A 25088-nucleotide genomic window follows, 5' to 3' on the forward strand; every position below is an offset into this window, starting at 1 on the left:
TTTTTTTAAATCCATGTGACTGTAAGAGTTAAATGTCACACAATAAGCTATTTAGACCAAATAATATATCTAATATATAAAATTCTCGTGTCACAGTTTTCGTTCCCGTACTCCTCCGAAACAACTTGACCGATTCTCATGAAATTTAGTGAGCATATTCAGTAGGTCTGAGAATCGGCCAACATCTATTTTTAATTTTTTTTTTAACTGCGCGCGGACGGAGTCGCGGGCGACAGCTAGTATCGATATAAAATTAACACTGAGGAAGGAATTAGTTTATATTTAAAAAAAAAAACTAATTATGTCGTCAATACATCAATTTATTTACAATAAAAATATACAAAAGTTTTTATGTTAAAGTTATGGCAACACTGATTGATAATGTTGCTAGATTGTAAAAAAAAATTACTGTTTATATTCTTTTTCGATTAGTTTGGCAATAGTTTGCAGTTGCATATTACTGGTTCCTTCATAGATGGTGCCTATTTTAGCATCTCTGAAGAATTTCTCCTGCGGGAAGTCCCTCGTAAAGCCAACACCGCCCATAAAGTCGATGCATTTCGATGTTAGAGTTTGTGCAATTTCTGTAATCAAATTACATTAGTACTTGAATCAATTTTTTTTAATTTAAAAAAAAAACCTTATTGTTATTTTTGCTCAGTTTTACTAATAAATGCGAATGTTTAGATGTATGGATGTTTGAAAGTATCTCTAGAACGGCTCAATGGATCTTGATGAAATTTGGAATAGATGTAGATCATAGTCTAGAAGAACATGTGGGACACTTATTATGTTTTTTTTAAGTCAATTTTTGTTATTAAATGTAAAATTGGTTTTTAATTTCAGCCTCATTTGTAGGGAATATGTTTTGTCATTTTGATAGATTCTATCTTGCCATCTTTGGGATCTAATAATAAATTTTAGGTATAGTGACTTTTGTATGGAGAAATTTTAGGTATAGTGGCTTTTTGTATGGAGAAATTTTATGTATAGTGGCTTTTTGTATGGAGAAATTTGAGGTATAGTGAATTTTGTATGGAGAAATTTTATGTATAGTGGCATTTTGTATGGAGAAATTTTATGTATAGTGGCTTTTTGTATGGAGAAATTTTAGGTGTAGTGGCTTTTTGTATGGAGAAATTTTAGGTATAGTGACTTTTGTATGGAGAAATTTTAGGTATAGTGACTTTAGTATGGAGAAATTTTTGGTTTAGTGACTTTTTTGTATGGAGAAATTTTATTTTACCTGAGGCAAAATACTTGGCCATAGCAGCCTCTTTGACGAATGGTAAACCATTCTCCTTGAGCCTCGCTGCATTGTAGGTGAGTAGACGTGCTGCTTCCAGCTGCGTCTGGAGATGTGCTATCTGGTAACTTATACCCTGTAAGGGTACAGTAAATTCATTTTATTATGAACCTTTTATAGATCAGTAATTTGCTAATTAATTAGTAGAAAGAAACTTTCTGGTTAAGTTATGGACCTGTTTTTAAGAAATTTTGGGACTCTTCGAGAAGAGAATTTACTTCTGTTTTGTAGGACATTTATTATGTTTACTCAATATATAGTTACTGAAAATCAAGTTAACACGTTCAATGCTTCAGTTAAGATAAAATCATCAGTGAATGTCTTAATAAGTTTTTTCAAGTCTCACCTGGAATGAGTAGATGTTCTTTCCGAATTGTTTCCTCTCCAGTGTGTATGGAATGGTGGCGTCCATACAACCCTGGCTAAGTCCTATCATTTGCGCTGCGATACCTATGCGACCTTCGTTCAGGAAACCCGCTGCGTACTTATAACTGACAAGAAAGACCAGAAAAATAATATAATGTGGACCTTAAATCATGTGGATTGTCTATGGCAGTGATTCTCAACCTTTTTTTTGTTGCCGCACATATTTAACGATTTCAAAATTTGGCGGCACACAAAGAAAAAGATAAAAATTATTTACTTACTACAACACACTGCATAAATAGTTTATCAACTGTATAAAATTAATTGTATCTATATGACATTTCTAGACGCTAATTGTTTTTTTTTTTTCAAAAAATTTTCTGCCATTGTTCTTTTATGCGAAGAAACAGAGTGCAAATAATACAATAATTTATTTTTTTGTGCATTTAAATATATATTCATGTTGAAAATATTTTTCTTTTTAAATGATATAATTTAATAATATTAACATTTTATATATTTGCAAAATTTGGCGGCACACAAAAGTGCCGCGGCACAGTGGTTGAGAATCACTGGTCTATGGGGAAAAATTTAGGATTCTTGAGATTTTTAGCCCCACTCTTGTCTATGAATCTCAGAAAAATGATGGGCTTATGGGGTTTTTGAAGTAAAGGATTTTATTTTAGTGGCAAATGGCAACACCAGCGAGTTTTCATTGTAAGAATCAATCTGGCAACACCTACCCGTGTCCGTACTCCCCGAGGATGTTTTCTTCGGGTACGCGTACGTTGTCAAAGTGCACCATACAAGTGCCGGAGGCGCGGATTCCGAGTTTGTCCTCGGGCTTCGCCACGCTCAGGCCCGGAGTCTCGCGCTCTACTATGAAGCACGTGATGCCTTTGTAGCCCTGATTAGGTTACATTTGATTATTGGAATATCATCAGCGCCATTATGATCAATGTCACAGTAAATAAGTACCATTTATTGGATTTTTTTCTTCAAAATATAAAAAAAACTTACGGAATTGTGAAATATTTTCGAGGAAGTTAGATTTGGTAAATCGTAAAGTACAAGATCGACTAAGGTTGGTTGTATGTACGTCCTTAAACTTATGTAAATATAAATAATAAATTATACAAAACATGTACTTTAAGTCATTCTATCGAAAAAATTCATTAAAGCAAAAAAAAATTATAGATTATGGCAATAGTTAATAAAGTAATTGTTTTTAAATAGTAGGAAAGAGTAAAGATTTCATTTGACATATTGACACAGTAAATTATTGCCATGGTTAGGTTGCGTCATGTACAAAAACGATAAGGAATAGGTCAACAAATATTACGTTGCAACACAAGTTTATACAATATCTTAATTATTACTAATATTATAAATGCGAATGTTTAGATGGATGTTTATTAGAAGGTATTTCAACAACGACTCAATGGATTTTGATTAGATTTGGCTTAGATGTAGAATATAGTCTGGAAGAAAACATAGGCTTACATATTAAGTTTTTTTTTTGGAGTGGAGAGTTTTTTTATGGAGTCGCGGGCAAAAAAAGCCTAAAAACCTTCTCCAATAATTGGTTTGTGAAATGCAAAAATAATTTTCTCGCTGTCTTTTTAGTTCAGAAATATATCTAAATATATCTTTGTTAAGGTCTTCACATAATGACGCATACTAGTATAAGAGGTATAATTTAGCAAATAAGTTGGCGTAACAAATCAACTTAACAGCGTGGATATGAAATTAAAGTCCTCGTCTGTATTTTTTATACTAACCTTGCTAGGGTCAGCATTGGCCATGACAAGAAAGACTCCAGCTACATCAGAGTTGGAGATCCACATCTTGGAGCCGTTGATGATGTAATGGTTGCCATCTTTCTTTGCGACAGTCTTCAATGCGAACGCATCTGAACCAGAAGTGGGTTCTGTTAAACAGAAACTACCCGCCTGTAAGGAAAAAACGTATAATTTAAAAGTAATATTCTGGCTAAATTGTATTTTGATTATTAAATTTACAAAGAAAACTGAAAAACTATAATACAGCAAATTATTTTAATAGTATTATTAGAAGATAACAATATTGTAACTTTTTTAAAGATGAAAGAAATAAAAAAAAATATGTTAAATAGTCATGTCTTTTTCACAATGCATAATCTTTTCATTTTATGATACTTGATAAATTAGTGTTATATTTCAATTTTTTAAAAAAGCAGCTGTATTTTTATTGGTGTAAGAAATTACATAAATCTAATCGCATTATATCCGACGTACGATAAAAAAGCTAAAAGATATTTTGTAACCATTTAATCAATGTAGATAAAGTTTTGATAAATGTACGCTTTTTAAAATACGATAATTTTGAATTTGAAAATACATTTTTTATTTGAAAACTACTTTTAATATTTCTTAGCAGTGTAAAATCAAAATAAAAAAATCAAAATTTATCACTAACATTCAAAATAAAAAATTAATAATGCTATAAAAATATCTATCTCTTTTTTTATAAGAGAAGGGGGCAAACGAGCAGCGGGAACACCAAGGTGTTCATCGAAGCCCATGGACATCTGCAATACCAGAGGAATCGCAGATGCGTTGCCTGCCTTTGAGATGATGAAGTCGCTTCGTAAGTCGTAGCGGTTTAGTAATACCGTCGAGGACAGACCATTCCACAACGCGGCGGTACGCGGTAGAAAGCTACGCGAAAACCTCACGGTTGAGGATTGCCAGCCATCGAGGTGGTGTGGATGGAACTTGGCGGTCTGTCGGGTCGTCCGATGACGGAACTCGGCGGCAGGAATTGTTCCAAACAACTCTTCTGAGCACTCCCCGTGGTAAATTCGGTAGAAAATGCAGAAGAAATTAACGTCCCTCCGCAACGCCAGCGCATACGAATGCATTTGCCAAGAATTTCAGACTTTGTAAGAATATTTTTAATTTCTTATTCATCAGTAATTGACTCTATTTTCGTCTTGTAATCTACTTGTGAACTAAAGCATTATATTTACTTTGTTTAAAAATACAAATTCTAAAATGTATTTACATTATTTTTATTGAATTTAATTTGTAGTTAATAATACACCTACGTGTGTGAATAAAAAAAAAAAACAAATTATATATTATACGAAATTTTTGTCATTTCGAGTACAAAAGAAACCCGTTTCGAGGTCCTTAAACTCTCTGTCCTAAACCTGATCTGAACATTAAGTGGATTTTGTACTTTGAGAGTAGTTTTATAAATTACGGTCGACTTGTTTTGTCGTAATGTTTATTTATGGACGGATGAAAACACCAAAAATAACCATTATATTTTTTCTTTTTACTCTAATTAATGATTATATATGTTTTTAAACTAAAACTAAACCTATATTTACATTAGCAATTCCATTTAACTCTGATAATATTTACCACATCACTTTAACACTTCCCGCGTGATTCTCTTCTTTTTTACGTCTATCTTTTTGTAATACAAAAAGGCAAAGGTATTCATGACCAATATGCCACGTCTTTGGCAAAATGTTTAAATCTGCACTCAATAATGATCAATTAGCCATTAAAGATATAGTTCCTAATATAACGGATATACCAGCGAAAAAGAAAAAAACAATTAGGTTACAATATATAACATGTTTCAATGGAATGTCTAAATTATGTAAACAGAAAAATGTCAAATTCGACGACAATGTCGCTATTCGACTTATTTGATTTAAATTTTGATATTAAATTAATTTCATTTCTTTCTGCGTTTTTTTAATCTGCGTTATCTGGATAGCTATACAGTAATGTCAGAGAAAACATTTTATCAGAAACATTTTGGAATTTACGTGTTTTAGTTCGTAGTCTAGTCTATGATAAAATTTTGTGGTTATATTTGATACATCAATACTTACGTATTCAGTGCAGAGCTTTGTCAGATATTTCTTCTTCTGTTCTTCAGTTCCCAGCTTCATGAAGAGAGAGTTAACAAGGGTGTTATGTATGTCAACGTACGCGGCAACGGCGGGATCAACCCGTGATAGTTCTTCTACCACTAACATCATGGTAAGGAACCCGCAGCCTGACCCGCTGTATTCTTCAGGCGTTTCGATACCCATCAGCTATGGATAGATTTAGATTAGAGATATCCAGAGGCAGTTAGTGCTTAATATTGTCGCAGTATTTTAAGGTTTGTTACCCCTGTTTACGAAAATAATAAAATTACGGATTCGAATCCGTCCGAACCCGTAGTTCAAAGACACTTTTGTTTTGCAGTCTAATGAGGTGCCAATCATTATGACATTATTGTTAGTGGTGAAACTCTTTTAATATTGATTTAGCAAGGTTAATAATTAATATTACATGATCTTCTATATATATAAAAAAAGTCGTGTTAGTTACACTATTTATAACTCAAGATCGGTCGAACTGGTTTAGCTGAAAATTGATGGGGAGCTTAGAACTAGGAGACGGACATAGGAACTTTTTTATCTTATGTGCATTTTTTTTATTCCGCGCGGACGGAGTCGCGGGTAAAAGCTACTTATAAATAAAAAGAATTGTAAATGTGAAGAATTGTAAACATTATCTTATCTCGAATAGAAAATAGCAAACAATTTACGTAAAATGTATATAATGTTATTATTAATATCAAGTTATATAAACATTTAATATGTTTATTAAAAACACATACCCCGTTATCGAATAACAACTGTCTAATGTTGTCATCAATTTTATGCTCTTCTTCCATTTTCTTAACCAATGGTCCTATTTGTTCTGTTGCCAGTTTTCTTACTGGAAAAATAAAAATAACGTAATTATTCAATTTAATAAGAAATACTTGAACAAGAAGTGAAGGTCAAAAAGAACAGAGAACAATACTTTTAAAAGCAAAAACTATTTAGATACAAAATACCATAATGCATTGTTAAAATTTAGTTTTCGTCGTGACGATTCAGTCCATAGAATTAAAAAAATCCCAATAAGTCGATTGATTGGTAGACCAATCGGAGTGAGTCTAGATAATAAAAAAAACACCCCAATTCTTCAAGCGAAATTCGTTCTATCTAAAGAGTTCTATCCTTTCGTGGTTATGAAGATTATTGGTCTTTCGTCGCCTACATTTCTGATGCTGTACATGTTTATATTTAATTTATTAAAGCAAATATTTAGCAACATGTATATCATTATAAATAACATTGAACAACATCTATACCTTAATAATGCTCTTATCTTTCATTGATATAACTGTCAGAGCAAACATAAGCTTATAATACACAATACTTTATCTTTCGTTGCTATATGCCATTTGATCGGACAAAATTTGACGAGTTAATGCTCAATGAAGTATTAAGATTGTATTTTCGTTGCAATATAGCAAATATTGTCATCTTTTTCGTACATTGTCGTTGCAACAGTGAAACCCCACGGCTACACTTTCCCGACTACAATTCCTAAACATACTACAGACGTTGTACAGTCATGGTAATACAATTTTAAAAAATCTACATGATCTTAGTTAATTTTTCAAAGAAATGTATGAATGATAAGAGGATATCAAAGTAATAATAATAAAAATAAGCTATCTATATTAATTTTAACATTAAATAAAATAATTATTGATACGGGTGTTATGAAAGGCTTCTTATCACCGTTATTAGTGTACTCAATGTACATTCAAAAGTTTGCATTTAAACTTTAAATATGTATTTCGGAGGAATAAAACTTATCAATAAAAAAAAATAACGACTGAAAAATATACTCAAGTCACTTAATAAAATTATTTAAACTTTCAAAATACATTATTACTAAATGAATAAATAAAATAAAAATATTGTTCGATCCAGTTACGATATTAGCTTTGCCCTGGTCAAGATTTATGTGAGACTGCGTAATTCTCAGACCTTTGTCGCCCCTTTCTATGCAGCGCCCTGGACAGTCGCGCCTTATGTTAACGCCCTGGCCCTGGACTTGTTTATATCATTATTTAGAGTTGAATGGCAAATAAATTGTTAATGTATTTTACATTTTTTTACCTTATGTTCGGTTAAGTTTTAAATTTTTTTTTTTGTTGAATTAATAGATTAAAGATATAATGGAACAAAGACAATGTTAGTTAGTTTTCCGTCAACGAGTGCAGTTTTTATGACACTATATAAATTAAATTATAACGTATTAGTGACAAATTAAAGCCTTAAATATTATATAATATACTTTTCAATTGTCGGTTGCTAATCTTATCATATTGCCATGACCTTTACTTAACAACGATATGTATTTATTTTTTTATCTAGGTAATGATAACAAATGGACGTGTCAATATATGTGTATCCTGGCAACATTCATCCACGAAACTTTATTCAACCACGCAGGGATAAAAGCAAGAAAAGTTACAGACAATTTAAGTACGTGTAGTTGTGTAAATGGGGGCTAAATGTCCCAAATATCCCAAAGACAGAATTTTTCAGTTAATTTCTTAAAAGGGAACTTGAGTACGGAGAAGATAAATTATCTTCATTTGTCAAACAATTACACGTATAATTAATTTTTACTATCTTTGACATTAACATTACAAACACGCAAACCTAAAAACGAGCAAATAAAAGATAAAAAACTTTACTTGTCTCTTTCATGGCCAGCTCGTCATCAGTGAGCATGGTGAGAGGCCGCGGGGGCGCTGGGGTGCTGTAGTTCTTCTGTGGCATCATAGCGACAGCGGCCGGTGCCCGCCATTGTTCCAAGACCTATACGGCGAGAAAAATGACCATAAATAAAATAATTTAAAAAAAAGATAATAATTCGTGATGCCAATATTTAATAGAGACTGAAATGTAATTGCTAATTGTAGAAAAATTAAAAAGTTTTCTAGAATATGAAAAAAGGAAAAAAATACGACAAATGATTTCCACATTTTCAAGAACTACAGTGGTTCATAAACGTTGTTAGCTATCACCAGAATTAAAAAAGACCAAATGGAATTTACAGGAAATGTGTGGAATAATATGCCGGCGTTAGTATCTCTGTCCACAAGACTTTGTGGCCTTCAAGCACACCACTACTTTTAAGTTGGATCGTGGAAAAGCGTTATTAAAAAAAAACAGAAACTAGATTTAAGCATGTTCTACGACCATTATATGGAAAATGGTAATCATACCTACTTATTTATCCAAAAGATTCCTGTCACAATCAAATTGGCATTCCATTAAGCATCTCTACATTTAGTATGCAGGACAAAACAACATAACTATACACATATAGATATATGTTTGTATTTCAAACCAAATACGATTCTGTTTAATCTAGAATGTAATACAAACATAAGTACACATAAATGTACATTCAAGGCTTCAGCGTTGAATCCACGTCAACGTTTATAACCCGTTTTAAAACGTGTTAAAATAACTGATAACAGATAATTAAGAACAACCTATGAATTTTTAATATATACCACCGACTTATCTTCTCTCATTCTTTTATTAATGTTTCACCGTCGTTTTTGTTCACAACAAAAACATGTTCCTATTCATGGTATTTCGGCGGTTGAACCTAATATTTTTAATTATAATGTTGGTCCATAAGTTTATAGCACATGATAACGAATGATATATAATGGACCTATACATCGGTCAGTTGACTATTAAAATAAGATAATAAAAAAAACGATCGTTGCATAAAATAGCTATAAAATAAGTGACACATGAGTTTTTAATTTATTTAAAATCAACAAAAATATTAACGAAAAATTAAACGTATGACAAGAACGCACCTTGTTGCCAATTCGGCGCAGAGGGAACATATTTGATTACTTTTTTTACAATGGCGCGCAAACTGGGCACAAGCTTCGCGTCTGCGCGATGCGGACCCGATTTTAAACTGACATTACGTCAGTTAATCGAAGTAGAAGGTCTGGTTTTAATGGCATCTCGCTCGCTCTCGCGATAACGAGTTTCATGAATCAAATATGTAATGAAAAATATAAATTACAATTTGATTAAAGCTAACGTACTATCTGGTGTGATCACAAATAATCATTAAAAATATTTAATGTTACGTCAGCCAGCGTCAGCGATGCACAACTGTGTATTTTAAATGTCAAAACCATAGAATGTACGCTAGTAAAATGTTCGAAACAAATGTACCTACCTAACAAATATTTTTTTTTCAAAGGCACTAGAAAATGGAACCCAATATAACCACAATACACGTACATCTTGATACTAACTACATGTATATTAACTACTCTTTATATAGATTAAGTTAGATAACAACATAATTATGTTACTCGCTGTTTTTCTACAGAAACGTTTATTTTATTCTTGCTGACGTTTTTTTATTCTAGTCAGCGTATACTCGTAATACGTTGTAATTTTAAATAAAATATAACACGAAGAACAGCCTGCTTTAGAAGTTTAACAACCTGAGCCCTCTAATAGAGGCCGAGTACCTACTTAAGTAGGTACAATTGCGGTCAAGTGTCATATTTCAAAGCACGCAATGTTGCAAGTTCGACAATGACCAATACATGATTCGGCATAGAGTGTACTATTTAAAAAAATATTACTTTAAAAAATAAACATAATTCAGTGAAAACTAAAAATCCCTCTGGCTGATCTTGCACTCCATATTGTTTTTGTTTACTATGACTGGAACTCCTGGGAAGAATAGGATTCAAATAACAAAGAAACCATTCATTCAATCAATTCATGTACGTTGTAGAACACAATTGTATTTATAGGTATGCGCTAGTAGGACCTAAATAAATACTCATACTTATCATTATGATATGACCTACATTCTAAAGCAATAATACGGTGAAAACTATTTTTTTAATTCAATCTTAAACTTAGGGTCGTTTCACGACAACATAGCAGTCAATTTATAAGTGTGGCAGTCTTCATAGACTGTTGTGACACAAACATTATGAAGCATTTAGCGCTCCTAAGATAAATTATTAAAAAAAATATTGTACACTGCATCTCTCAACAGCAATCAAAGAATATATCGCGCGAAAACCAATTTGTTCGACATTGAAGGATATTGAGAAGTCCTCTAATCTCTCTACCAAATGTAATGTCCAAAGTTCGTTTTACGAATACATTATTTTATTGACATTTTAAGTGGTGAGTGCGGCTTTGGTTATTTGTATTTTTTTATTGACACCTTTTTACCAACTAACTAAAATAAATGGTTTCGAGCACATAGATTTCGATATTACTACATTCGGTGTTTTCAAAAAGCGCGCGTTCCTTTTTTTTCGAAGTTTTAAAAGTTTATGATTACACCCACAAGATGGCATTGTTTCAAAATTGCAAGAAAAAATTTAAGTGCCTTTTGAAAATAAAAATAAACCTTGTTTAAGAATTACTCGCGCTTATTAGATATAGCAATAATTAAACAATTAAAATATAAATTTTGTTTTAACTTAATTTAAATTTAAATACGAAACAGCGTAAAATGAATCATTCATAACTTGACAATGACGTCCGGAAATTAAGATTCACGGTGATTCGATTGGCAGCTTCTAGAAATTTACAGAAAATATTAATGTTGCTAGATTTAAACATTTCGCAAGTACTTAAGCAAATTTCGAAAACTCATTTCCAGCTGTGTAATATCACGCATGTAAATGCATTGCTTTTCTAGACTAGTTTAGAAATCTCCACGAAATAAAATTCAAGGAACAAAAAAAGAGGTAAAGAAAAATCTTAACTTTCTTAAATTGAAGACGGCAGTTTTTGAATGTATAGTAGTATTGTAATTAAAGGTTACGACGGGAAGATCAATTCTAGCAATTCAATTCCTCTTTTCTTTGGTAAGAAATAATTTTACGCTAAAGACTGGGAAAACAAATCATAGCGTATTGGTAACATTCTCAGTCCTGTCAGTATGACCGTTGTCTTGTGAAGTGGTGTGGTTGCGCGACGTTTCTCGAAATTAAAGATTTTCTGTGATACAATTTGAAAACCAAAGCATCAATAAATATTTCTCTTGCTATTGTCGACATAAAATTGTGACGGTAGTGTGAACAAAACCAATTACTGTCAGTATTCGTCTAGATTGTCACCAGTTGGTCAAGTTACCTTGGAATATCCGATATAAAACAGTATCTAACTGGCCTCGTGCTTAGAAAATGGCCAAATGGGGCGAAGGAGATCCACGCTGGATTGTGGAAGAACGACCAGACGCTACTAATGTCAATAATTGGCACTGGACTGAAAAAAATGCCGGTCCGTGGTCCAAGGATCGTCTAAAAGAATTATTGAATAATTTAATAATAGCTCAGAATGGTATAGATTGTAAAGTGACTGAGGTAGAAAAGGTCGATGGAGAAGCTTCGGCGAATAATAGGAAAGGAAAATTAATATTTTTCTATGAGTGGGACATTAAACTGAAGTGGGAAGGTCGTTTGGCCGGCGCCAGTGAACTCGTCAAAGGCGAAGTGCACATCCCCAACCTCTCTGAGGAGAATGATGTCAGTGAGGTGGATGTAAGTATAACATTATTTTTATTTTGATTAATTTTACAAGAATTAAAAATATAGATTTGAAATAAAAACATTTGAGAATTTTTACAAGACGTAATGTGAAAATTCTCAAATGTTTTAATTTTTTAACTTTTTGTCTTCATTTCATCTCTCCGCCTTAATAGCATGTACAAAAATTGTGTTTTGTATGACATCACTACACTTGTAAAGAAAAACTATTGTTTTTATTAAAATATCTTGATTCTATTGAACACTTAAATTATGTAAACAGAGGAATTTCATATTTTAATTCCATGTCCTAGAAACAGCAATATTTTTCTCTCTAATCTGAGTTTAACATTAATTTCTCGCTTATGGCTTATGTATGATAGGGATGGAACACTGACACTTATCCAGGTTCAACTGTTGTCTTTTTCATTTATTTAGTTTTCTAATAAAAAAAAATTGGTTATAATATTTAGGCTTTGCATTATAACAAGATAACATTTTAAATTTATCTCTTTAATTCTTATGAATGAAAAAAAAATAAAATTATTATTTACTTAGTACACTGTTTAGCTATTATGCTTGGGAATAATCAATTTAATTTGATGTTACAGATGACAGTAACAATCAAAGGTAGCGGTGAAGAAGCGCAGAGAGTGAAATCCTTTATGCACAACTTTGGAAGAGATGAAATCCGTAGACAACTCAAAGAATACATAAGAAGTTTGAAGGAAGAGTTCTCTAAAGGTCTAATTCTACCTAAGAAAGGAGAAACATCGGTCAAACCCGATAGTGTTTCAACCATAACAAGTGGTTTTAATAAGAAAATAAATATGGAACCCGTAGTATCCACGGAAAAGAAGCAAATAGGTTGTAAACTGGACACTAAGACAATCGAATTAACTGAAACTTTCCAGTGCCGTGCTGAAGAGTTTTATAATGCTATGACTAGGATAGAAATGGTGACTGCTTTCACGCAGGGTCATGTTAAAATGGATCCGGAGAAAGGGGGAAAGTTTGCATTGTTTGGGGGTAATGTGACGGGTGAATTTAAGGAGTTGGTCCCTGGGAAGAAAATTGTTCAGTATTGGAGATATAAGCAATGGCCAGAACAACATTTCTCTGAAGTTACCTTTACAATTGATGAAAAGGTATAATTTTTTTTTTTTAATTTTCATTCTTAAAAAACATTGTTATATCAAAGAAAGAGGTTGAAGGTTATGAAATGTGTGTAGTTAAGAATAACATGTAAATTTTAACTGAATGGTGAAAATTACATTTAAACTAGGGATTTCCAACATGGTTGATATCAACCTATCCTAGGGGTCGACATAATGGAAAACTGATTTTGGGGGTCGACTATGTCTAAAAATTGATCCCTATTAATAATAATCTGCTAACTTAAAGCATTGCTAATTCTCACTCTGTTTTCTTCTATTAACCTAAGTCAGAATGAAAAATGACTATAGCAGCTTTTTTAAGTTAGCGGGCCATTATGAATATGTGGGTTGATCTTAAAAGTTGGTAATTTGGTCATGGGGGGTCTGAGGTAACAGTTCATTTTGGAAAAGAGGTTACTTTGTCCAAAATAGTTTGGGGATCCCTGATTTAAACTTTCAAAATTATTGAGCATAATAACTGGTTGCTGGTGTGGTTATCTACAAATTTTAATGTTCTGTGGTTTTTTTACTACGGAAATACCTGTACTATATGTTGTTATCTTATATTAATGGTTACTACTTGCTACATTAAAATTGTAAAGAAGGATTTGTTTGCATTGAATATGCTTCGAAATTACTGATCTGATTTGAAAAATTCTTCCACTCTTCGAAAGTTACACTTTAATCAGTTGACGTAGACTATATTTATTACTATATTCCTTTTTAATCCCAAGCTGAAGTCGCAGGCGACTGCTAGTGTTTCATATATTTCAATACTCGATCTTTTACTATCTAGTAGACAGTATCAACTAATATTAGTAGATCTGCTAACTAAATTGATTCTTTCAGGATGATCACACCCTGGTGACACTGAAGCAGGAGCTGGTTCCGGCTTCAGAAGTTGAGCAGACGGAGGAAAACTGGAAGCGTTATTACTTCAATAGTATCAAGCGAGCGTTTGGCTTCGGTGCATTCCTGTGATCATTGCACTAAGATTAGAAAAATTAGGTTAGTATATCCACTAGACACTGATTGTATGGCTGGCATTTTGTATGGCTTTCATAGTGTTACCATCTTACTAATATTATAAATGTGAATTTTTGGACGGATGGATGTTTGCTAAAAAGGTATAGAAAAGCCTATAAAGGTAGAGGAAGACCAAAGAAAGTATGGATGGATTGTTTAAAAGAGGATATACGTAAGAAGGGGGTAAATTCAGATATGACGGCTGATAGAGATGTATGGAGGAGTAGTACATACTGTGCCGACCCTCCATAGGGATAAGGGAAGGATGATGATGATGACATATGTTTGTTAAAAGTAATCTGCAGAAGGGTTACTGGGATTTTGATGAAATTTGGCATAGATGTAGAACAGAGTGTGGAGGAACACAGAGTCTACTATTTTTTTCATTCCGCGAGGACATAGTCGCAGGAGACAGCTAGTTTGAAATAAGTGAAGCGACAAATACAAATGATTGATTTACTTGCTATTACATGGAAATAGGCTCTAAGAATTTGACTACTTAGGAATTTCCTACTGAACACTTTGGTAAAACACTGTTTTACCTGATTTTTCAGTGGATAAAAAATATCCATCCATACACAAACTATAGCATTTATAATATTAGTAAGGACATAAAATTTCCGTATTATTAAAGGGAGAAGATAAAGATGAAATTATTACCATAAGCCACTGTTTTATGATTTATATAATATATTTTTTTTAATTTTCAGATCCAATTATATCATGGAATATTCAATGAATTACGTGTTGTCTGCTTAAGCCCCCCTTAAGTTAAACCTCACTTGATCCAATGTAATGTGCAACTTTCTCAGTTATAGCTCCGGACAATGTGTGTCTACAACTTGTGTCTTGCTTGTTTTTTTTTTAATTAGCTTGATTTAAGCAAGTGATTATTTGATTGTACCACTAATAAATTATGTTAGGCATTTATTACGTGTTTTATTTTCACCCTTTAAATAAATTTTATATCAATTTTAACGGTCACAATTGCCACACTTAAGTGACCTTTCATAATGTAATTTAGTCAGAACAATCTACCCTTAGTAATTGATTAAGAAAACATTTGAGTTGTAATATTGAGTGAGTAGTAGACTGAAATTGGTGCCGGAGGCCTCATTTTAGTCCTCTCTCCCTTTTCTTATAAGTCAAGGGAACGGCATGGGGATGTGATGGAGGAGGGGTCATAGGAAAGGATATTTTCTTTCTGTGCGTCCTCTCCTCCATAGATTAAAGGTAGGCAACGCATTTGCAATTGCGGATGTCTATGGCAGCATTAGCTTCTCTATTTCGGCAAATTCTGGTGGCTGTATGGTCGTTTGCCACCTTGTTATAACTAAAAAAAAAATAACTGTCACTTTTAAGATCTTGAGTTTGAATTTATTACGAAAATAATTTCTATACGTCTATTTATAATCGACCGAGTTGGCCTTTAAAACTAAAATAGTCGACTTATAATAGTACTGCTTGAAATAGATTGCATATCTTTTATTTTAAAATATCAAAATGAAGATAGTGCTTTCATGTTTTACTGCCAGTTTAAACTGATGGACAATAATTACAAAAATATTTATTTCACTTTCTCATTGAACAAAAAAAAGAGCATACGTTTTTGTACATATTAACCAAGTGGGAACTTATTTTTATTATGTCATGGTGATTTTACTATTTATATTCAAATAGTTTGTATCAGCATTTGCAATGTGGTTGTTAGAAACTTTATCGTTAAAAGGTTAACCAACATTGTTGATAAAAATAATATTTAATTTTTATGATAAATAAAAATAATAAAAGCTTAGTTCAAAGGGAAATAGTTTTTAAATAGGAAATAATGAGTACGTAGTGAATCCTACACAACAGTAAATAACTACAAAATCAACAGAAAGAAAATATTTATTTATATAGCGAGGGCCCTTAACCCCTCTACACTACTAGTGGTATAATAATATTCAAACGTTAAGACGGCTACTGATTTTGTTCGTTCGCCCCATGTCACATTGATGCCTTATACCCTGTCCTGCTCAGCGCTTAGAGCGAAATATTTAGTAGTTTATGATGCATACGTAGAGCATTAGTTGGTGCTGCGGACAGCAGAATTTGCCTACTTTTAACTGAGGACTGGAGTGTTATCTGTGTGTCCCTTACACACAGAAAGAGGACTTTCCTCTTCATGTGAGATCCCTCTGCCTATCATTTCTTTAACAGATATTGCAGTAGTATTAGCTGCTACACGAATGGCCGGTTTAAACGATGCAATACAACGGCCTCAAGTACTATTTAGAAGTGGTTATTTTGTTATTTTAGCAAAATAAGGTGCACCCAACTATACTAAAAAAAAAACTCGCAAACTACCATAAAGTTTGAATGATACTGTATGATGTTCGCAAACGTGTGTTTATTATTAATATCCACGCGGTTTATTTAAAATGTTATCAGTGACCCGTTGACCCGCAGAGCGCGGGGTTGTCATTATCTCACAAGACAGTTGTCAGTCGATCTCACGTTCGCAAACATGCGCATTTTGCTCATCTGCGCTTTGTTTCAATATGTAAGTATATCTACAAATTTATTTATTAATTTTTTTAAAGTTTAAAACGTGGTCAAACTTAACAATAAGTTACGTATCGATAAATGCAGCGTTTTTTTTTAATAATTTGGTTTTATAAGGATATTTATTTACAATTAATATAGACAGTTCATACTTTGATTTTTTTGTCTTTTTGTTCGACATGTTTATTAGAAAATTCTAGATAATATTCACGAATTAATCTCTAGGTATTGTTTTAAAGTTATCCTATAGTTCTAGATATGTTTCCCCTTTTTATTTTATTTAAGACGTAAACACAGGATTTCACTTAATTTCTAGTGTTTTCATCAGTTTGATTACAGAGTGTTTTAAACCGATTAATTTGATTACTATCCGATGGAATAAATTCGGATATATTTTTCAATATTCTGGTTAAAGATAACAGTTTGCCAGTTCAAGTATCAAAGTTCATATACTTTATTGTTTAATGGTTCCATACAAAGATACGATTTGTCGTAACAATGCAAAGATAATAAACAATAGGAATGAGCTCAAGGGACGCGGTATCTTAATTAACTTATCACATTATGTTGCAAAACTTAACAATATTGGATGTAAATGACGTCACAAACTGATACGTATTTTTTTTAAATACAATCTAAGCTTTTGTTTCTATAATCTGTTTTAAAGTTCAATTTGAAATTTCAGGCTTTCGCGCAAGTTGGTTTTGGAAGATCCTATTTAAGAAATTCGCGTTTGGTATGTACTTTAGTTTTGGTTAATTTTTTTTTCAATAAAACCGTACTTTGGTTTATTATTGAGAGCCTTTCGGGGACAGAAATTCTAGCTACTGCTACGCACTGTCTGCTACAAAAATTTTGTTGTGAGTAGTAGTACGAAATTCGAGCCGTCTTAAAGTTTGGACGGCAGTACATTCGAGCACATTTATTTCCTACCCTTTGGTGAAATTTCAATAGACACTCAAAATGCAATCAGGTCGAAAAACTTAATAGCATCATACGTACGATATTCGACCCTAAGTGGGAAGCGAATTTAATTCTTTGATATACATTCAACTTTTAACATTACCACGATCCTTATTTTTTCAGTGTCACCAATGGAACTGTGTGAACGTGAAGCTAGGTCTTACAGACACATTACCTCCTAGAGAACAGTTTTCCAGTATTCTAGACAATTTGCTGCCTGCCGAATGGCATGACGCAGGTCTGGAGGCACTAGACACGTGCTATGGCAACCGCACAAGGCGGTACACGAACACGTGCCCCGGACAAGCACTCATACATTGCGTAGTCGATAATCTAATGGCGGTAAATATTTACTTCTTAGTTAAAACATAGAGCATAAATATACTAGTGATGCAACGGAAGTGTCTTAGCGGAACCAGAAACGGAAACAGATGTCAAAAATAAATTTTAGCAGAAACGGAAACGGAAACGGATGCGGAAACAGAAGTGTAAATAATATGAAAAATAAATATATTTACAAATACATATATATATTTTTTTGGTAAAAACAGTTTGTATTCGTTTTTAATTTATTAAGGCATTGGATATCGGTGTCCTTTAGCCTTCAATGTATGTATTTTTACTGTGCTGCAATAAATTAAAATACGTGTTGACAAACGGAGACTTTTAAATATTAAAACCATTTTACAAATATATTTCTTTATTAATACATTCACTGCTGAACACTCGGATCCGAGTGGGTTCCGGGTCGTAAAGTTCCGTTTTATCTCCGTTATAAAAGATGCGGAAACAGAAGCAGAAACGGATGTTGAAAAGCGCGCGGAACTTCCGCACTTGCGGAAACGGAAACAGACATCCGTTGCATCACTAAAATATACCCAAACATTTTGCTTATAGACTTTTCAAATTTTGCATTAAATTACTGCTTTCGATGAAACAAATGTAACTTGTAAACCCTTAACTTTATTTCCCACCTTAGTACAACCCTACTGAATTTTCCGTGGACCCCAGGGGCTTAACTTTGGTAACACACCTACTAATTCATTTTAACAGAATTGTCCCGACGACAAATGGGCTAAAGAAGATGGATGTAACCCGGTTTCCGCTCTAGCTGGAAGTAAATACATGTTTTCGCAAAGGTAAACATTTATTAATTCTATTTTATTTATTTATTTCTAAGTAATAAGAAACTTTATTTCAAATTTTTTTTTTCAGTCGTTATGCAAATCTTCAACAGAATATACTAAAAGAACGGCGTCCGAAATGGTTCTTGGAGCATGTGAGTATGTTTGAGTAATTTTTTAATTCTAATGATAAAAAGTGTTACGTTAAATATTTTACAACGTTTAATGAAATTCGAGGGCACTGACGCGCCCCCATGTTGAAGATACCATACGATGGCTCCTACGTACACTAACGTAAGCCATAATTTTGCTATTTAAACGGGGTAAATATGTACAGTTCTAAATAAACTTGATAAATACTAATTTCTATATAAATTTAAAAATAACGTTAGAAAGAAGAATTTGTAAATTCTGGTTGTCTATTGTATTTTCATATTTGATGCGTTGTAATTTATCATATTAGCGTGTAAAGTTTTCGTTTTGAAAATGAATTTAAACATACAATAGTTTACGCAGAAGCTATCGAGATGTTTATTTGTGTTTCCAGTACTTCAGCACGAAATGCTGCGAGTTACCGCAGCTGTTCAATTCCACAGTACTGACGGAGTGTGGGTTCGATACTTTCCTGCTCTACCACTTGCACGATCCACAAATTGACGCACATTTGACATCAGAACATATCGTAAGTATAACATATCGAAATCGTGCATTTATGTGTAGATGTATGAATGTAGAAGAAACGAGAGAGATGTGTCAGGACCTCGCCAAATGGTCTCTGCTCGCTCTTTTATGTTACGGGTGTGATAATGTTGTTGTATAGTGTAATATGAATATTTTCAGAGACCATTATCATCGAATCATCTTCGTGCATCCATATCCCACTACATCCCGGTACGATCGCAAACACCAGCTGTCACAGACACCACTAACTTCGGTGGCATAGAGGAAAATGAAGTAAGTTTATATCTTTGTAACTTTTTAAGTAACTATGTAGAATACATCTGTAAAGTATTTTTATTGTAAGGCAAAAATATCTGGCCCGATGGTGAGTGGAATAAATGTAGCACTAATAATACTGTGGACTAATAGCAGTATCACTCTCGCAAAATTGGGTTGTTTTACAATGTAGAGTATTAGTTATATTAGTAACTTTCTAACTTGTGTAATTCGGCTAAAGAAAAAGTAACATTTGCAGGTGGTCAATGATCCTCTCGATTGCTGTGATATGAGAGACTTTATACTGCCGGAATGGCGCGAGGAATGTGCCTTCCAGCTGTCCTGGCACCGCCACGACAGGTTAGTCATTAACCAGTTGCGACAACCTGTCACTGACCCACCTGTCACCACAGAGACTAATGAACCTAAAGTGACAGATGTCAAGATTGTACCCCATTCGGTAAGTAGAAATGCTTCTTATACCCATCTGGTTAAACTCAACGTATATTTCTTTTATTTGCCTTAAATTATATTGATCTCAAACTTAAAAAGTGAATTCCGATAACCTTTTCGCTTTAAGAAACTGGATATGCAAGAACTGGATAAGCGAGAGTCTTTATCCGGTCCTGGGAAACTCGGGCAAGTGAAAAACCTACATAAGCGACAAAAATACCGCAGTCCCTTGGACCCTCTCTTATCCAGATTTGACTGTAATTGATTCCAATTCCAGTAAACATTAAATTTCCTTAGCCTAAAATGTATCAAAATAGCAATAAGCTGGACGTATGAAAATACATGCCTCTCTTTCTTTCATGTAGTGCGAGATAGAGACATGTATATTCAGCAAGCTAGGCATGGTATCATCAGGCGTGGTGGACACGCTCGCGCTCTCGCGGCTGTTGAACAATATAACAGGAGATGGTCGCTGGCTGAGGGCGAAGGCCCGCGCGGACTCGCACTGTCTCACCAAACTGGCCACGTACGAAGCGGACTGTGAGATCAATAAAGTGCTGGCTTGTGTACTGGATGTACTTACTGAGGTATACATTATTTTGATGGCTCCTACGTAAACTATCGTATGTAACGCAAATCTTTCAAGACAAAACTTTATACATTAATAGAACTAATTACGATGCTTCAAACATAAACATACACGAGCAATCAAAATCTACTATTCTACGTCACTTACAATTTTACACAGTAATTAGTATTTATCAAGTTAATTTGAAAATATAAAACAGAGTGTAAATTGTAAAATTATGGCTTGCGATAATCTACGTAGGAGCCATAGATCTGTTAATTTTAACTGTCAAACTGCCGCAACAACAACAAACGTGTTGTCTCTGTCTTTCTAATAGATAGAGAGAGTTATAGAGAGTTATATTTTGTTGCAAATAGACAATAGTTAATTTCAGTATTAAAGGCAATTGTAATTCAATAAAATAAAAAAATAAAAATCATTTAATTCAGACCATTATAAGTCCATACAGTGTTAGTAAAGTAATACTTATAACTATGTTAGTAAAGTTAAGATTAAAAATTAAATTAAATTAAGAGTGAAAGTTAACAAAATTATTGAATCATTAAAAATTAAAATTAACAAACTTAATAGAACATTTAATCATTAAAAATGATTAATTAATTAATTGATATTCTTCTGTATTTTCTATTGCAGAATTGTCCTGATGCTAAAAAAGATGACCCTTGCAAGTAAGTTTTCTAATTTTTAACTTATTAATACTACAAATGTTTTGTAGTATCTCCATAATCATCCAAAATAGAAGGTATCTCTAGAATGGCTCATCAGATCTTGCTGAAGTTTGCAGCAGATGTAGATTTTTATTTTAAATTCCGCGCGTTCCGAGTCACGGGCAAAAGCTAGTATAATATATTTTAATTTGTATAATTTACATTATGGTTTACCTTTACAGACATTCAAGCGGCTTACAGAATAATATAACTTGTCAGATAAGTTCATCTAAGTATAGACCGGTTAGTACAATTTTTTAAAATTTCGAACTTGTTTTTTTTAATCTATTTATCTACTGTAAATAAAGCTTACAGATTGAGGATAACATGAAAGTATTGAGTAATTTAAGTCTAAGAAGTAAAAAAAGGACATATTTTTCATTAACAAAAATGGGTTATATTCGTTTACTAATATTATAGATGCGAATGGATGGATGGATGGATGTTTGTTTGAAGTTATCTCTTTAATGGCTCAACGGTTCTTAATGAAATTTGTCACAGATGTAGAACATAGTCTGGAAGAAAACATAGGCTACTTATTACGTTTTTTTAAATGCCACGCGGACGGAGTCGCGGGAGCTAACTAGTTTAAACTAATTTAAATCGTGTCTAGCGCAAACGTCGTCAGCTCTGTAACGTCCCTAATTTCGTGGATATGAAGATACTAAAGGAATGTGGTGTGGAGTCTGTAGCGAGCATTGAACACGCGCCTGAGACACCAGCTCTGAAGCGGGGCTGGACTGACGGGGGGAAGGTAAGTAGCTGGTAGTTGGCACGTCGGTTAGTAGATTACATTTGTTAGCCACGTGCCAAATAAAATGTTATACTCGAATTTAATGGAATTATAACTCACCTATCTAAATATTTTTTCCTTTATAAGGCTGTAATCACAGACTTATTAAAAACAGACATGTTTGTATCAATTTAAACGCTGAAACGTTCCGAAATAAATCCATAGAGTCAGTCTACATGTGAAAACATATTTTCCCATTTCTATTGTATTCGGTTATATTTAAATCATAAATCAGTTTAAGTTTTTTTTTCAGCAATTGAAAAAAAACATACACATTACTTACTATAAGGAAAAAAAAAGATTTGATTGTTTGTGCCGCATAAAGTCAAAAACTACTATGTCGATATTAAAAAAAAATTCACCTATAGAAAGCTCTACTGTCAGAGAGTGACGTAGGGTATTTTCTTTAATTTTTTTTTTTATCTTTTTTTAATTAGCGAAGTGATGTCGATTTTTAGTATATCTAAAAATACCTTTTATATTTTTTATATATATATTGGCTTAATAAGAATTTATTCAACAGTGCAAAGAAGAAACACCTTCAACGACTTGCATAATGAAAAAAATGGACATCCTCAATAAATACAACTTCATAGATTATTTCAAGCTGAAGGAGCGCTTGCGTAACTTCTGTCAAGGAGTGTGGTCTCCAATGCGTAGTGCGTACAGCGCGGCGTACAATGCGGCGCCGCTATATACGGAGCACTGCAGCTCACCCAACAAACTGCTCAATGTACTCGATACAATGCTGGCTGTGAGTCTTAATATTCTATAAGAACTTGTTAGTATAAATAGATTTAGACTGAAAGCCAAGAGAGGGGGAAAGGCGAAGCAGTCGCCCCTTTTCTAGAGAATTTAAAAATGTAAAATTGTTTTTCATAACAAAATTTAATTACATTATTTATTATTTATTTATTTATTTATTTACAATACAATAAAAAAACCTAAAATAGAACTATGTCCCACAAAATTATATAAAATAATTTGACTGTGGGATCAAGAAATTTAATTTAAATTTAAATTGATATAATATAAAATTAGATAAGTATGATTATTAAAATTAAAATAAATTTAAAGAAAGTATAATGAAATCAGTTACGAGAAAAGAAGTTAATAATGATGTTGATAAGCATTCTGGAGCGTTGGTAGCTCAGGGGTTAAGCACTTAACTTGCAATCCTCAGGTCCTGGGTTCAAATCCCCCCATGTACCAATGTGTTTTTCGATTTACATATGTACATATATCCGACGTTAGTACGGTGACGGAAAACATCGTGATGTAACCCGCACATATGTGTGAATTCGCCACCCTTCAAGTTATGTCTTCCGAAGTGGCGAAAAGTGGATTGCGGGGGTTCATTTAGCTACAACAAATGGAGCTCTGTAATCTCTGCCTACCCCGCGGTTAAAAGCGTGAGTTGTGTAAGCATTCTTGGAATTGGAAAAAAATACTACTAGATCATAGACTACTCTATCTCTTTATCAACGAATGCCGGTCACTTCGATGTTATTATAACTTATTGTTATCTGTTATTTTTTCTAGACATGTCCCATATCGAAGAGAAGACGAGGTGAAAACTGTAGGAGAATATTCTCTGAGCTCACAAATTCTTTACCCGGTCATCATAAAGAAAACAGTAATGCCACATTAGAGGACTTACTGCGTCGATTCCAACACGTTTTTTTACCTGGACAAATATCTCATTTAAATCCAACTAATACTAGAATTGTAGATCATCAAAGATATCTATTTAACTATGGGTTTTTGAGTTCCCAAGATGAACCTTCAGTTAGAGTAATAGATGTAAAACCAACTCCTCCAGTAGAAAAGCCTTTAGTTCTTCTGCCTGTGTATCAACGAATGAATGGAAGATCTTATAATAATGACGGAATATGGCGCGGATTTTCAATACAATGATTGTTGTACAATAAATATATTTAACCGTGGATTTTTATTGCCCAAATAAAAATACATCTATAAAATAAATTGTTACCTCTATTTTGTTAAGAGAAAAGACAACTGTTAAATATATGTTTGGTTATTAAATAATTTCAAAGAAATTTAAATTATATTAAAACAAAATATATGGAAAATATTTTTTTCTGTAATCATCTTTATAAATATATATAACGGTAATAAACTTTCATTTTTTTGATTTGTTATTATTGTATTAAACGTGCAAGCGGTCACATGAATTCGCCGAAATGGCGAAGCGACCGCTGCCCATAAACATTCGCAATTGCAGATGCGTTGCCTACCCTCAATCGACGAAGGAAGAGACGCACGAAAAGAGAATATTTAACCTTCCTATGCATCTCCTCCATCAAATCCACCTCCCCTTCCCATCCTTTCCTTATAAGAAAAGGGATGGGGAAGGGAAAAAGGTCTAAAATTAGGCACCACACTCATCAGACTGTACGCGGAATTACTTCCACTTGAGGCCTGTCTTCTGTAAGGTCGTGGTATTTCACTGAGCGAGGACAATTCCTGCAACTTATGTTGTTGCTGACGTCTACCATTGTTAATTTATTTGTGCCTTTTCATTTTTAATCTATATATATAAAAGAAAGTCGTGTTAGTTACACTATTTATAACTCAAGAACGGCTGAATCGATTTGACTGAAAATTGGTGGGCAGGTAGCTTAGAACCAGGAAAAGGACATAGGATAATT

The 25088-nt window shown here is 33.0% G+C and overlaps 3 protein-coding genes across 3 annotated transcripts; 2 read left to right on the forward strand and 1 right to left on the reverse strand.

Moving 5' to 3' along the window:
* Positions 1-306: 306 nt before the first annotated feature.
* LOC106716140 (short/branched chain specific acyl-CoA dehydrogenase, mitochondrial) lies at positions 307-9533 on the reverse strand. The gene is made up of 9 exons (XM_014509581.2): positions 9416-9533; positions 8270-8393; positions 6344-6444; positions 5565-5771; positions 3454-3624; positions 2416-2579; positions 1653-1797; positions 1247-1382; positions 307-584 (listed from the first exon to the last, which is right to left on the reverse strand). Exons 1-9 carry the CDS (start codon positions 9443-9445, stop codon positions 406-408), a joined length of 1257 nt encoding a protein of 418 aa, XP_014365067.1. The 5' UTR covers positions 9446-9533; the 3' UTR covers positions 307-405.
* A 1977-nt stretch (positions 9534-11510) lies between these two features.
* LOC106716146 (activator of 90 kDa heat shock protein ATPase homolog 1) lies at positions 11511-15224 on the forward strand. Its single transcript, XM_014509593.2, has 4 exons — positions 11511-12136; positions 12733-13269; positions 14128-14286; positions 15015-15224. The coding sequence occupies exons 1-3, from the start codon at positions 11780-11782 to the stop codon at positions 14257-14259; spliced, it is 1026 nt and encodes a 341-aa protein (XP_014365079.2). The 5' UTR covers positions 11511-11779; the 3' UTR covers positions 14260-14286; positions 15015-15224.
* A 1517-nt stretch (positions 15225-16741) lies between these two features.
* Positions 16742-24369, forward strand: LOC106716134. Its single transcript, XM_045679936.1, has 14 exons — positions 16742-16849; positions 17537-17587; positions 17938-18156; positions 18868-18953; positions 19030-19093; positions 19486-19620; positions 19779-19892; positions 20134-20334; positions 20693-20914; positions 21550-21584; positions 21806-21866; positions 22237-22377; positions 22940-23170; positions 23959-24369. Exons 1-14 carry the CDS (start codon positions 16814-16816, stop codon positions 24331-24333), a joined length of 1971 nt encoding a protein of 656 aa, XP_045535892.1. The 5' UTR covers positions 16742-16813; the 3' UTR covers positions 24334-24369.
* The last annotated feature ends 719 nt before the right edge of the window (positions 24370-25088 follow it).

The sequence above is a fragment of the Papilio machaon genome, chromosome 11, assembly GCF_912999745.1.
Source record: "Papilio machaon chromosome 11, ilPapMach1.1, whole genome shotgun sequence".
Classification (NCBI taxonomy): domain Eukaryota; kingdom Metazoa; phylum Arthropoda; class Insecta; order Lepidoptera; family Papilionidae; genus Papilio; species Papilio machaon.

Bases quoted from the DNA above. Each gene is read 5' to 3' on its own strand.
- LOC106716140 (XM_014509581.2), bottom strand. From the start codon at position 9,445: ATGTTCCCTCTGCGCCGAATTGGCAACAAG. The intron at 5,772-6,343 runs GTATGTGTTTTT...ATCTATCCATAG, and splicing joins AGTTGTTATTCGATAACGGG to CTGATGGGTATCGAAACGCC. The intron at 3,625-5,564 runs GTAAGTATTGAT...TTTTCCTTACAG, and splicing joins CAAAGCTCTGCACTGAATAC to GCGGGTAGTTTCTGTTTAAC.
- LOC106716146 (XM_014509593.2), top strand. From the start codon at position 11,780: ATGGCCAAATGGGGCGAAGGAGATCCACGCTGGATTGTGGAAGAACGA. The intron at 12,137-12,732 runs GTAAGTATAACA...TTGATGTTACAG, and splicing joins ATGATGTCAGTGAGGTGGAT to ATGACAGTAACAATCAAAGG. The intron at 13,270-14,127 runs GTATAATTTTTT...TGATTCTTTCAG, and splicing joins CCTTTACAATTGATGAAAAG to GATGATCACACCCTGGTGAC.
- LOC106716134 (XM_045679936.1), top strand. From the start codon at position 16,814: ATGCGCATTTTGCTCATCTGCGCTTTGTTTCAATAT. The intron at 18,954-19,029 runs GTAAACATTTAT...TTTTTTTTTCAG, and splicing joins AAATACATGTTTTCGCAAAG to TCGTTATGCAAATCTTCAAC. The intron at 22,378-22,939 runs GTAAGTAGCTGG...TTTATTCAACAG, and splicing joins GCTGGACTGACGGGGGGAAG to TGCAAAGAAGAAACACCTTC.